Source organism: Calliopsis andreniformis, chromosome 8 (genome assembly GCF_051401765.1).
Source record: "Calliopsis andreniformis isolate RMS-2024a chromosome 8, iyCalAndr_principal, whole genome shotgun sequence".
In the NCBI taxonomy this organism is placed as follows: domain Eukaryota; kingdom Metazoa; phylum Arthropoda; class Insecta; order Hymenoptera; family Andrenidae; genus Calliopsis; species Calliopsis andreniformis.
The window spans coordinates 11625993-11640221 of record NC_135069.1 but is presented as its reverse complement, the minus strand read 5'-3'; the positions used below and the strand labels follow the sequence as shown (position 1 = coordinate 11640221).

The 14229-nt window shown below is 37.6% G+C and overlaps 1 protein-coding gene across 6 annotated transcripts in view; it reads right to left on the bottom strand.

Annotated features, from left to right (window-relative positions):
- The window catches only part of LOC143182634 (uncharacterized), a 40381-nt gene extending 27816 nt beyond the window's left edge, over positions 1–12565 (bottom strand). For all 6 annotated transcript variants that reach the window (XR_013002502.1, XR_013002503.1, XM_076383775.1 and 3 more), the window contains exons 1-2: positions 10432–12565; positions 9412–9559 (exon numbers count right to left, since the gene is read on the bottom strand). Coding sequence is in view for 4 of the 6 variants with exons in the window: in XM_076383775.1 (XP_076239890.1) it covers positions 9412–9559; positions 10432–12420 (2137 nt within the window). In the remaining 2 variants the exon portion in view is untranslated. The remainder of the gene's footprint in view (positions 1–9411; positions 9560–10431) is intronic.
- Positions 12566–14229: the final 1664 nt, after the last annotated feature.

Below are 14229 nucleotides of genomic sequence, written 5' to 3'. Positions count from 1 at the left end.
TCTCACTTTAAAATTAAAGTTAATCAGTCGAAATCAGAGGTTATGATTTGCGTGTTTATAAAAACCTTTTTCAAGTTAACCCCACACTTAAATTTACTCAGAGAAAGTTCATTTTTTATCCTAACTAAGACGTTCGAATATTTCCGACTATTTTTATAATATTATTTGGCCACGTGCAGTTAATACTCAGCCTTCGCAATTTGTGCCATGTGTCGTCCAAAAAGTTCTCATCTAAATCGTGATTCCACTTCGTGGGTCAATGAAAAAGAACAAACTGTCAATATCCAGATCAGTCGTTTCGTATAGTGAAGTTTTCTAAGGGTTGCGATATGCAACCAGTTTAGAGAAACGCAGAAACAGATCGTTACCTATCCAGTAGCATGTAGGAATGAGATAAGGGACGAGAATTAGAAGCAGGATCTGCGGCAAAGAAGAGCGGGAGATGGCGAATGATGTAAGGGAACGAGAGAGAGAAGCGTGGAAGACAGAAGGACGACGAAGGTGGATTGAAAGGGGTGGCTCGTAATATCCTGGCGAGTCCGCGGGCTCCGTCATGTGTGCTTAATCACTTTCCAGTCGACTCGGCAGTCTGCAACCCCATTATCAGGGTCTCACCACCCGGAAAATTACTCTTTTATTCTCGAACAACTAGAGCTCCCGGTGTACCATACACCGCGGTATTCTGTCTTTCCTCTTCTCAGCCCCATCCACCGCCTTCTCCGTTTCTTCACTTCGATCGAATAACTTCGATGCTTTTCAAGATTTTTGGGGAGAATTTCCTCAACTAACTTTCAACGCGTGTACTTCACTCTACCAGAGACAAACGTTGCTGATTACATGGTTCTTGTTTGAATTGAAAGTGTGGATCTCAGTGGAAAAACACGGTAACAGAATTTTCTTAAAAAAGATATTTGTTGTTATAAGGCAAAACGATGTGAGCCACATTAAAAAAGATTGAGTTTTTGGCTTAGTTGAAGGCTACAAGATGGAATTTCTATTCTGGATGTAAGGAGATTAGATTGAAAAACTTTCTTCTTTTACAAAAATAAATGTAATACAAATGCTTATTGTATGAAATTGACACAAATTTATTGATAGATCCTATTATTTTAACCTATTTAATAGGCTTCTAGTAAGTAATGTGTTAAAATTCAAAATTGCGAATGTGAATGTCTCAAGAATAGAAAAATGTGAAGAAAAGATCCAATTAGAAATCTTGCTTACGAAGTATTGTGGTCTATGGAAAGAGAGCCCGAACAGAGAATTTAAAGAGAAAATAAAATTCATTATATCTTATAAACGAAGTCAGATAAAACATGTATTTTTATGACTTTTTTTATTGTTTTTAAGATAAAAAGATAAAAACACTTGGAAGTCTAATTCATCTCATCGTATGCAAGGTGTTCAACGACAGATATCATTAATCCTAAGGGCTGATTCTACACCTCAAAATAAGATGAAAATAAAGATAGACGAAATTACATTTTCGAGTTGTTAACACGTTGACTGCCATGCCATCCATATGTGGGTGACAATTTTGACATGATTGTGAATAACGATAAGTTACATAATCATGAATAATAGTAATATACAGAATTTCAGCGACACTTAGTAAAAGAGAAGAAACACTTTAAAATAATCATGAAAATGAATTAAAAACAATTTTCTTTAAAGCTGGAATCACAGCCAAAATGATAGAATTTTTAATGAAGTTAAAGTGGCAGTCAACGTGTTAATTGTTGAGAAAACACCTATCATACGTATGAAATGTGTTTAGGCTAGGACTTACTCTGTTAACTTTGTTATGTTTAACCTAATACACGCGGCAGTAGAGTAAGTCCTAAGTCAGACACCTTTCACGTGAATCTTATAGGCATTTTTGCAAGAATTAATAACTCTGAAACGAAGCCCTGAACCAAATTTTATCATTCTTGATTTTCCTTCGATTTTGATACATAGAATCATCCCTTAGAATTTCTGGTACCTGTTATTAAATACCTTGTAGTAAGACGCATAAAATTCAATAAAGTACACGTAAAGAAATTTCACTCATTTACTGTAATAGCATATTACCCCTGCTAACAAGTTCTCGGCCAAATGCAATAATACGAAATTATTTAAAAATATTTTAGTTTTTAACAATGTAAAATACCTAATGTAAAATGTCTAATAAAATGTGATGTAAATGTGTAAAATGTAAAATATCTAATATTCTTATGTATTTTGTATTCATATAATAGTATTTTACTTTTCGAAAAACACAATGTTTTTAAATAACTTCATATTGTTGTGTTTGGTCGAAAACTTTTTTCTAGGGATAGTACTATGGAATATATTATATAAATAAAAAATTCAATGGTTTGAGTTTTAGATTAATCTAAGTAACTAAAGTTATTGCCTCATTTCTTGGAAAGTTATGATTTCTGTGTTATGCTATTGCTGTAAAGGACTGACAATGGGAAATAGGACTGATGTATTGAACACGCAGAAGAGCTTAAAAGAAGATATCTTACATTATTCTGAACTTCTTAATCCTACTAAGGGTCACTCAACATATCACGCCTCTACTTTTCTCGAGGTCTTCTATACAATTTTATACTATACAATTTTAAGCGCTCGAAAGGTATTACAGAGGGAGAAATGAAAACATCCAGTTTGAAGTAGATAGAATCAGTGGTCAGACTGTAATCCCTGTAGGTACATTCCTGAAGTGCTGAAAACTATACATGTATACTGCTTTCTACTCATATTAAGTCTCATATCTTGAACTCGCGTTTCATATCGGATACAATGTTATTTGACTATTATGAAATGTATGTTACGTAGAATTAGGAACTGGACTTCGATTATAATTTTCATAGTAAATTTAAATTTTAATTCTTTTGAGTCAACAAGCAAGGACCTGATTAAGCTGCTTTACCAATCATTCGAAAAGTACTATTCTAAACTTCTTTATAATATTTTCCACGAGAATATACATTATACCACATTTAATAATACATAAAGCAACAATTATTACTTCAAAAATAGGTTTTCGATCGGTGACTCTAAAATTCGATATTCCATGCGAAGCCCAACGTCAAAGAAATGCAGATTGAAACAAATTAGAATGCATAACAACAAAAGAATTGATAAAATGTAAAACAAAAGAGGACACGAAGACCAGAAACGAAAAAGAATCCTCATCGCCGCAAATAAAAGAAGAAGTAGGATACGAATGACGAGAGTGGCGGGAGGAAAGAAAAATTAATCGGATCAATGGCAGCGTTTGGTAGAAATACTAGAACCGTCATTCTCCGCGTTCAATCTTCCATATCCTAGAGCACCCGTTTTTTTCCCCCACTCCCGTCTCCTCTTCGACGAAATCCTGAAATAAACACGTGGAGGAGATCGAAAAGTGCAGCTAATTAGAACTATATTCGTGGAAGCATGAATTCGGCTCGCGAGTGGGGAAGTTTCGTAGACAGAATGGTTGGGACCGTGGAAACTTGGGATGAGTGACGGAGAACGAGGAAATAGAGAGAAAGGGAGAAAGAAATCGGGATATAGCCTGCGATTCGAGAGAGAGAGAGAGAGAGAGAAAGAGAGAGAAGAGTTGTGAAAGGGTGGGGGGTGGGGGTGGAGAAAGAGGTAGAGACAAGGAGACAGAAATGAGGATGAAGAGGTAGAGGAGGCAGAAGAGGAAGGTCTAGGGAGGGTTGAACGAGAGAGGAAGGGAAGTCAGAGGTGGCGGTGCCCTCGGTCGAGTACTACGTTTCAGGAGAGAACGGGCGAGTTGTGGGTGGTGGTCGAACAGGAACGAGGAGAGAGAAAAAGAGAGAGAGAGAGAGAGAGAGAGAGAGAGAGAGAGAGAGAGAGAGAGAACGCTGTCATTCTGAAAGTGGGGGAGAGATGAGGGGAGAGGGGAAGGTGAGGGTGATCTCGAGCAAGGAGAGGAACGGCGAAGGAAGCCCGAGGGTTGGAGAGGGGGACAAAATGCTCGCTCGTTTGCAAGACAAAGAACCCGAGCCGCCGAACGAACTCGTAGTCGTGCATAAACGCTATCAACCCCATCTACATATTCCAGGGACCATGGGGAAGAAGGATAGGGGAGGAGCGGGGAGGCCTGGGGCAGAAGAAGAGAAGAGAAAGGGAGCGCGCGCGCAAACACGTCCAAAGTCTCCCGGCCATGACTCTATGTCAGTGAAACGATACCTGCAGTCTTCCAAGAGGTAATCTCGACGTCGAAAACGGTACATGAACTGAATTAGAATCATCCTCTCCGTGAGCCCGACGATTTATCTAATAGGGCATAATTGAAGTTATCTACGATAGAAATTATGAGCTTCTGTGGCATCTTTGTATCGATTAAGCTTTAAGTACTCCTTTTTTGTAATGGAACGTTCTTCTCCTTACTTAGAAAAAATAGTTTAAATTAGATGACTCTTTCAACCATTTTCTAACGATTTATTCAATACTAGTTTGTTTTCTATAGATCTACACACGTATGCTTCGTGTATTTTATTGATTAAAAATTATATTGGCTATGTGCGTACCAGTGCGTCATACGACAGTTCAGGTGTTGAAGTTAAATGCAATTGCATCTAAAAGTTTTAAAAAATATCCGAGTTACGATCAGTAATAGTATTGACAACATTTTGTATTTAAGTATAATATTATAGCGTGGAGAAGGTATAGGATAAACCTGTTATCAATGCAAATCTTTGTCACACAGAGGGAGCGTTAGCCCTTTCAGGTTATTGATTCGATTCACAATGAAATAAGAGTATAACACTATTTGCCACGAGAGTTGAAATTAAATATGATGACAAAAGGTAAACGTGATAGCTAACAAGTACACAATAATTCTAGTAATAATTAAATATGACTTTTATATTTATTAATTATGTTAATATTGACGATCGTTTAGAATAAATAGAATAATTTCTAGATTTGTCTAAGTTGATAATTATACCTAATACAGCTGACGAAGAAAGTATGTACATGTATAAAGTGTTACTAATTAATAACAAACAATATTATATAATAAGTGTAACAAATAAGAAAAGAAAAAAGAAGTTTGTAAAAGATCGCATGTTATTCATGAGTGCATCTGAAAAAGAGTATTTTTTATGATATAATAAACTACTATACGTATATTAATATTTCAAAAACCTAGCTTTGACCTAGTATAAAAGAATAAATGTTAAGAGAAATTTTGTAGAATATGAAAAGTAACAGTTTTCAATGTACTATCTGTACTTCGATAATGTAATTTAACCAATTTTTTCAGATTTTATATAAATACATACAAAGTTCGTGTATGCTGTTTCATTTTTCGTACTAAAACGATGTCAATATCTGCAACATATAAGTAGTGTTCTTATCGCCTAAGGTTGAAACATTGATGATAAAATCAACATTTTTTCTTTACATGGCTGCCACTTTGTTAAAGTAGATTCTTTTTGTTTTGTTCTAGTATGGTAGATAATCACACAGCAAATTTAGATTACCTTCGACTTTTCTATTCTGGATAAACATAACATGAATCATGGTAGCCATTAAAAATAACACACTGCTAACATATAATAACATAGTTGACGTAAAATATACATATAAATGCATAAAAATTTCACTATGAATTTTTTGAGCATGAACGAACGACCTTTTCAAATGGGGATATTATCTTAACGGAATATACAGATTATTTTATTAAATAAGAATTGAATTTCCTGAATGAATTTTAGGGTTAAAATGATACTTATAAAATGAGTTAAAGTTCATATTTTCAAAATTATCAATAATATCGGCAAATATACTATCGATCAATGATCGTTCATTTATGTTGGTTACGTAGCTGATAGTGAGAGATTTCTTTTGACAGAGAAGGCAGTCTTGGAGGGCGGGTACTATGAGGACAGGAAGGAGAGAAGCTGTAGAGAAATAGAGAGGCGGGTTGAAATCCCCTTGACCCGGCACCAGAGGGAGGATGCATGCCTGGTTGATTAGCCTAATGGTGAGTCCTCCTCTTATTCTCCTACTTGACGCCAGTTCACGAGTCTCTTCTCTCTCTTATCTGCCAACCGCTTCCGTTCTCCCTCTCCTTCTCTCTCTCTCTCACTCACTCTCAATCTTTCTTCCTACTTTCGATTTTTTTCCTTTTCTCTCTATTTCTCTCATTTCCCTCTAGGGACGCTTCATCTTCTCTACATTCTCGTTCGTACCGAAGTATCAGATCAGACCCTTAACTCAACAGGAAATATTCTTTTAGTTAGACCTCCATATAAATATCAATGTTGCATGACTATTACCATCGAACAGTTCGATTTCCATTTAGTTTCTTTTCCTTTTAGTTCATCACTGGGGCAACAAAACAGGATATTATATAAAATATTTTAGAACGTTTAAATATTTACACGACACAAATCTCGATTTTCTTTTGTTTTGAAGCAATAACATTTTAAGGCTAGCAGTATGATTTTAAAATGAAGTACATATAGAGTACGCATGCCTTGATTGAGAGCAACGTTCAAATGGGTTGTTGACCTAGATATGTATTCCAGTTGTTCGAGAAAGCAGTGCGTTACTTGGAGTAGGCTTAAGATTTTCGCACACAATGCATTTGACTGCAGTGCACCGATCAAGTTACTAGTTATTATCAATGCTTTAGAATTAGCAGTCACAGAAATAAATTAGTCTTTTTTATAAATTCCTTGAAGTTTTAAAACTGTACCGTTAAATTGTAGAAGATACAACAAAATGTATTCAGACATTTTGCATCTATTACTGTGCTATAATAAATTTGCAAAACTATATCACTTGAGTACTGATGTATAAACATATTTCAATTTTAAGAAATTATTTCTGCAAAACAAAAACACTTTAATGTTCGTTCGTGAAATACATTTATCTCATTTTATGTTCCCTAGCATACTAATTATTTCATACAAAATAGATTTCGTATGATTTAAATATGAAAGTGTCTTACTTGATTCATAATTTTCCTGTATAGAAAAAAGTAGTATCGTAGGACAGTCTAAGGTTTTCAAAAGTTTAGATATTAAAAAAATATAACTTATTTCGAAATGAAATTAATCATTAATAAAGTGTAATTATAAGTAATATTAAACTTTTTATAATTCTTTTATAATTATGAATATGTGCTCAGGAGCTTCCCCCACCTTACCTTCACATTTACTAAAGCACCATTCATGTATATATGTGCAGAATATTGGTTTTAATACTAATAATGATAGACTTTCAAATCTGATAAAAGTGGTGTTGCGACAGATTTGTCGTCATGATTGTAGAGTTCCAAAATGTAAAATACAATTTTTCGATGCTGCATCTCCTTTCCAAGAAAATTTAATTTGAATTTTGACTGGCTATAAATGTGCCATAGTATGCATAATTTTAGGCGCTCGATTGGTATGTAACACGGAGTGAGAGGGACGCTTCTAGTTTACAGTAGATAAGTGGAATCAATGGTCAGACTGGGAGTGTTCCTCTGACCCTGTAAATCTCTGAAGCGCCTAAAACTGTGCATTTGTATACTTTTACCTGGTTAAAACCTAAATTCAGTTTTCTCAAAAACGAAGCGTGACATTAAAAAATTTCATCACTTTTCGCCTGTGCCACTACTTCTGAAACAACTTATGGCAAAAACAGATTTATTTCGACAAAAAGGCTATAATTCAGAATATACCGCGTTGTTCGAAGATAACCTGTCTGGTTTATATTTATTTTTGCTCATATGAATAAGGAGAACTCATATAAGTGAATAAGAAGGTGTGAAACGTACAATTGTCACTTGTCGTGAAAAAGATGGAATGTACTTTCTCTCATTCTGATATTTAAATTTGCTCACTCTGTCTGTCTCTTTCAGCACATAATGGAATTTCTGAAGGAAACATTCACACTTCACGACAGAAATCTGAATAATTTTAAGACAATACCATGTTAATTTTATTATTAATGATAGAATAAAGCAAAATTAAAATAATTAAATTATACGTCTGATATGAAAAAGATCCTCTTTCAGAATGATTTAATAACTTACACGAAATAATTTCCGTAGTTAGTAGATATTAAAGTTTCAATTAGTTAAAATAACATACCCCTATGCAGAGTATTTCAGAAGTAGTGGGACAAGCGGAAAGATAGTAATTTTCCATGGAACAATGGATTGAAAATGTAGAATGAATTTGGTTACACAGAGTAAGAACACTTACGGTCTGACTACTGAGACTTTCTCTACTGTAAGCTAGAAACATTCCCTTCTTCTCGTTTATTCCTGAAAGCTGTAATTCGGTATTCTCTTGTACATATCTATTATAGTAAATGAGAATATTTATCAAAAAATTCGGTACTTACATAAATTGTTATTAAAATGCAATAGTGAATTAATAGGAACTAATATATTAATAACGCCAAAGTAATTTATTTTATATTTGCAATTTAATGTTAAATAAGAATTTTTAATCAATATTTAACGAATATTATTATAACTTTTCACGAATTTTTTTGTTATATTTAAAGGACAAGTTTCATTGAATTAAGAATAGCTTTTCTATTCTGAGACTAGAATATTTATATATATAATAATAAATATTATTAATCAGGAAATCGTAATGACACATAAAAGACAGTCCACGCATATTATACATAAGGTATATTCATGTATATGAAATATATTACTTAACTAAACTAACTTAATTTGTGGATACGTCTGGATATTTATATGTAGATATACTTTTAAATAGAAATAAAAACATTAAAAGAATTAAGACGATTGCATTACTCCGTCATAAAAGTGTTAGAATTAATTCGAAAGCAATAAATGCACTAACAAATAGGTAATACCAACAAATATGTAATAACAACATTAAATGCAAGTTAATTATTTCAATACGAATTCAATTTCAAGAAACTTTCTATGTGAATAATTCGAAATTAATTTTACTATTTTCAAATAATGCACCCATAAAACACTATACTAACTTATTTATAATTAGGTATTTTCAGAAAATGAGCATTAAGCTGTCATAAGTAATACTAATTAACTAAATAAGTCAGACAAACATGCATGTATAACTAGTGAACTCATTAGGACATAGAAGCCACTGCAAATTTCCTCTTATTGTTAGTTACTACGATCATTTTTTAGGTATAGTTTCGTAATACAAAAAAAAAGAAAACACGTAAATGCTTCTTCACATTAGGAATACCTTATTCTACAACAATTTAGTTCATTCGTATCTACGTTTTTATATTTTTAAAATATACTTCCTATAAACCTATATTTTCACGAATTTTACGTTGTTATTGATTTGTACGACTAAAGTATAAATGATGCTGTTATGAAAAGATGTTTTGAGTGGGTGTTCAGAGTAGGTGGCGATTACTCAAGAGTGCTCGATAACTAGTACTTACCAGCCGCCGCAGCCGCTTTACCAGCATCCAATGTTCCATACGGTGGAATTCCCATATGAGCTGGCGGTGGTTGGGTCAGGTGGTCCCCGTTGGGGCAGAAGAAGGGTAATCCACTCGGATGTGTCCCCGCTAGACCCATTTTACTTGCCTGTAAATCAGATACGAATATACGTTTAAAACTAAATAACACTATAATTGCATTATCATGCACATTTGGTTTTGCTTCTAGCCTTGAACGTCATATTATCGAGTAATTAATTCATGTCGAATCAATTAATGCTTTGTTAATACAGTCGGATAATCAGTCTGTGGAGCGTATCATTTAATTAGCGCCTCGAATTAGAATAATCTTCCATGGAAAATAATATTTTTCTATCTATCATCTATTACGGAATTATACTCTTTGATTAGATTTCTAAACTTCAGCAATTTAGATTCAGAGGTAAAAAATATAAAATAAACAGTCGTTGTTTCTCGTTTACACATTAAGAGACGATAGCTTTAACGAGCTACAATAATATAGTATCAGTTTCCAATTCTTTGATCGTGACGAGTACCATTACAGTTCCTTCCTATTTAATGTAGGCATTGGCCTTATTTCCATCCGTTAATCTCGGACGACGACACAAGACAAAAACAAGCGAGATCGCCGAGCTAAAAAGCCCTCAGAGAAAATATAATATACAATTCAATAAGCCCTCGAAGGGGAGCAGTTATCGAGGACGAGCTCAAGCATTAATTTGCAAAGACGACGCGGGCTCTTCGAACGGTTCGAGGGTTCGTTTGGCTTTTTCGTCCGCTGGCTCGAGACGTATCGCCGAATACAAGTGGCCCTTCAGCGTTCTCGCGCGACTCATCGCGTCTCTTCGACCCTTCTCTCCTTCCTGTTGAGTGACAGTCGATGGAATTAGTTCAATCTGGCCGCGAGCTTACAAGGTCGGGGTCCCCTCTTTCGCTGCTTCGTGATGCACACCGGCGATCGATACCTCGAGTGGTTGTCTCTTATCAGTTAGTGCTTACCATGAGTGCGGCGGTATCGCGCATCGATCTGACGGCAAGTAATAGTCCTGGATCAAGAGGCTCTCTTTCCATCCAAGTCAGCACCCTCGATAGCAGACCAACAGTCTCTTCTGCGGTGGGCTCGTCTTCATCTTCCTCCTGCTCCTCTTCTTCGCTTTCGTAATCAGTCCATTTTTCCTCCGCCTCGATCTTTACCTGACAATGGTCCTCTTCCAGCTCCTTCTTTACGCACGCAACTATCTCGCTCCCTTCATCTAGGATCCACTTGCTTAGTTCCTCGTCGCTAACAGCTATGCCCACTTCTCTGGCCAAATTTTGAAGTTCGATCAACAACATCTTGTCTTCATCTTGCTCGACTGACACACGAATCCGTGGAGACAGGGTTAGAACATTGTTCAAACAGCTTGTTGGTGTATCTTCGCGGTCACGCGATAGAATCCAACTCCTGGCGAACGTCTCTGACCTGACACTCAACCAAGCACGATGCAAATCGGCAAAAGCTTCCTTTAAGGTGAATCTTTTCATATACGCGCTCAGAGAATCAGTTTCTGACGAAATTTTACGATATATACTGTACGTGGCTCTAGAAAGGACTCCAGTGGCAAGTCGGACTCTAAGCTCTCTAATGACGATCCTCATTTCGAGATAGTCTTTGGGTATCACAAATAACCTGACCAAGCCGTCTGCAGCGACGCAGTCGGCTTCTGCCGGCAAGTAATCGGCACTCTCGGCGACCAGCACAGCACCATCGGGATGCATGGCCATTGCTGTAACAGCGAACTCCCGATGAAACCACCAGAGAAAGAGATCCGCGGTGAGAGAACCCCTTCCGCCACCGGCGTAGATAACTGGTTGACTCAACATATTGACTCGTCTCAAGCAACGCGGTCGCCAGTGACGACCAGTTACCAACAATCGTGTCCTATGATGGCCTTCGTGATCAGCAGCTCCCACCACCCATACTTTCTCGGCGTCGTCAGCAGTAGCGGTAGTCGCGCGCCGTCGTCCCGGCAAGTCCCGCCAATCCAAGCAGGTCACATGTGCGAGGTAAATTCTACTACGATCGTAGCTCTCCAGAGTGGTTCTCAAGCTCTCGATACTGGACGGATGCGATATGGGACAGGTCTTGGTGCTGGATTGACCCGGCTGCTCTTTCACTGTCTCCGAAACTGTGGACACGGAAGAGGAGAAGGGCGAGGGAGAGGATAGCATCGAAGCAGTGGGTGCACAAGTTGTCGACGATTCTGTCGCTGTTACAACCGCCGGTTTCTCCGTTGCTGTGTCCTTAGTACGAGACCTAGCAGAACATTGTCTTTCCTGCTTCCGTTTTCGAATCCTATCCTGATCGACGGTGGACTGGAGTCGATCGCTATACCGACTCGAGTCCACATCTTTTTTCTCGTCCCCTGATGGACCGTTATCCTTCCGTAGTTTTCCCTGAGAGATCGTCGACGTAGAAGTGGACGAAGTCGAGTACGCCGGCGATGAGACGGTCGATGGTGGGGAGACGGACCGTCTGAAAGACACATCGGTGGAGGACACTGAAGAAAGGTCTGGCGAAAGGGCTGACGACAACGACGTTGAAGACGATGTACTATCTCCGTGGGCAACATCGGTGAGCCGATTTCTCTTGGCGGCTACGATCCGATCGTGACGTCGCTGTTTCGTCGGCCATCGTTGCACCAGGGTACCGTTTTCACGGGGCTCGAGATCACTTTCCAGGGGCTGGCGCATGCGCGCCGCCAACGACGATCGACCCTCGCATGCTACCACCGCAGACTTATTCGTTCTCGTAGATGTCGTAGCCGTGGTCTTCGTGTCTGTCGTCATCGTTCTACTGGCTGGCTTGCTGGACGGACTGGTAGCGGATGTCGCCTGCCGTGCTGTGTCTGCAGCCTCGTTCAAGGTCACTCGATAATGGCCGCGCACGGATCGTCCCTTCGCAATCACTTTGTTGACACGCGTGCACCTGCTGCCGCGAGGAGACATTGTCTTTAACGAGCTGGTCGAGACAGATCCCCGCGACTCACAGCTCGAGCCTGCGAATCTCACGGATTCGGCAAGCTTTCGCGCGCGCGCGATCGCTCATCCACGGCGTGCCGGCTTCGCCTACCGAGCGATGACTGAGCGAGTGGCCGCGACGCAACCGTCAAAGGCCGGAGCGGGAACTAGAAGGCTTTGATGTACCGCCGCCCAGGCGCGCACAAAGCGAAAGCGGCCCCGGTTCGTTGGTTGGCATACCACGGGGGCGGAGGTGGGGGTGGATAGAGTGAGAGAACGGGAACATGGGCGAACGCACGTTACGGGTACACTGAGCCAGATAGAGATAGAGAAAGCGGGAGGGAGAGAGACACGGAATGTCGACTGAGAAGGACACAGGAGTAAGGGGGTCGGTGGAGGGGGACAGCTCGCGACACAGGGACACGGGGACATTATCTAGCATCGTACGAATATACAGTGCGTGAAACAGATGTAGCGATGTACTTCAAGCACGTTTAAATAGGGTTTTCAGCGATGATGGCTTGTGTCCTCTCGAGCATCACTGTTTTTCTGTTCGCGCTATGTGGTCTCAGAAGTCTAAAATATCTATATATATGTATATAACTAAAGTGTTTGGGAAATATGCCGAATATGTTCCTATAGCGTTTGTGTCTGATTCTAAACTGCGTCGCCAGCTTCACCGGGTCTGGGTTAGGTCGCATGTGATTGTTTTTATAATGTGTCGTATGTGTTCCTCCTATACAGTTAAGCAGTTCTGCGCAGCGTTTTAGTATCACATGGTTACGTAAACTGAATTTTATTCAACTTGTTAACCAAGGACAACGAGTCATCGCATAAAAATTCTTCCACATTGGGGAAAATAAATTCATTCATAGCAGAAGTTCAGTGCTAATAATAGCTTGGGACTAGAAAGTACAGTGCTCCTGTATTCATGGAGTCAATAATATGTTACTATAAACATTGTACAATAATGATTTCTTTAATATTTTTGTATACCTTTAGAAGGTTCTGAATAGATTAAAGACAATTTCAGTTAAGAGCTGAACCATTTATCAGGTTAAAACTCTAATCATATGATTGGTTAGGGTACGAATGATAGAAGATTGGAGTTTTTATTTCTTGGTCACCCTTTCTTTGAAGTAGCAATCTAAACGATAGCTAACATTCTATTTTAATGATTGACTTTAAATGTATTAAGTAATGGCGATGAAGTTTATAGTAAATTTTTGAAGTAGGCTATACATTAAGATCTGAAAAAAAGATCAAACAATTTAAGAGGCTTATATAAATAATATATTAATTTACACAATCTTTATAATAAGTATTAGTAAATATTCAGTAGTATAAGTATAGAACACTTCTTATTTAAACATTTTTTCTATACAGAAACAAATATTTTATTTGACAACATAAAGAGAAATATAAATCTTTTTCGTAAGATTTTAAAGCATTTGAAACTTTCACGAATATTTGCCTAAATTGTCTGAACTTGCGGTTTCAATTTACTATTCTACAACAAAATTGAGATTAAAGTACACACCCTTCATCTTAACCTAATTTCACAAAGATTAGGTTTCGAATCTACGTACATGAACTAAATGTCTTTTACAAAATTTAACAAGTATTTACTCTATAACCCTCAATTTCTTTGATTCCCTTTTCAAGTTGCCTTGTTCAGGTTACCTTGATTGAGCATCATGACAAAACCGAAAATTCTTTTTCTACTGTCAAGATAGTTTATAATACTTACAATATAATATTATATTTTATTTTAATGAACCAATCCTTTCACGAACA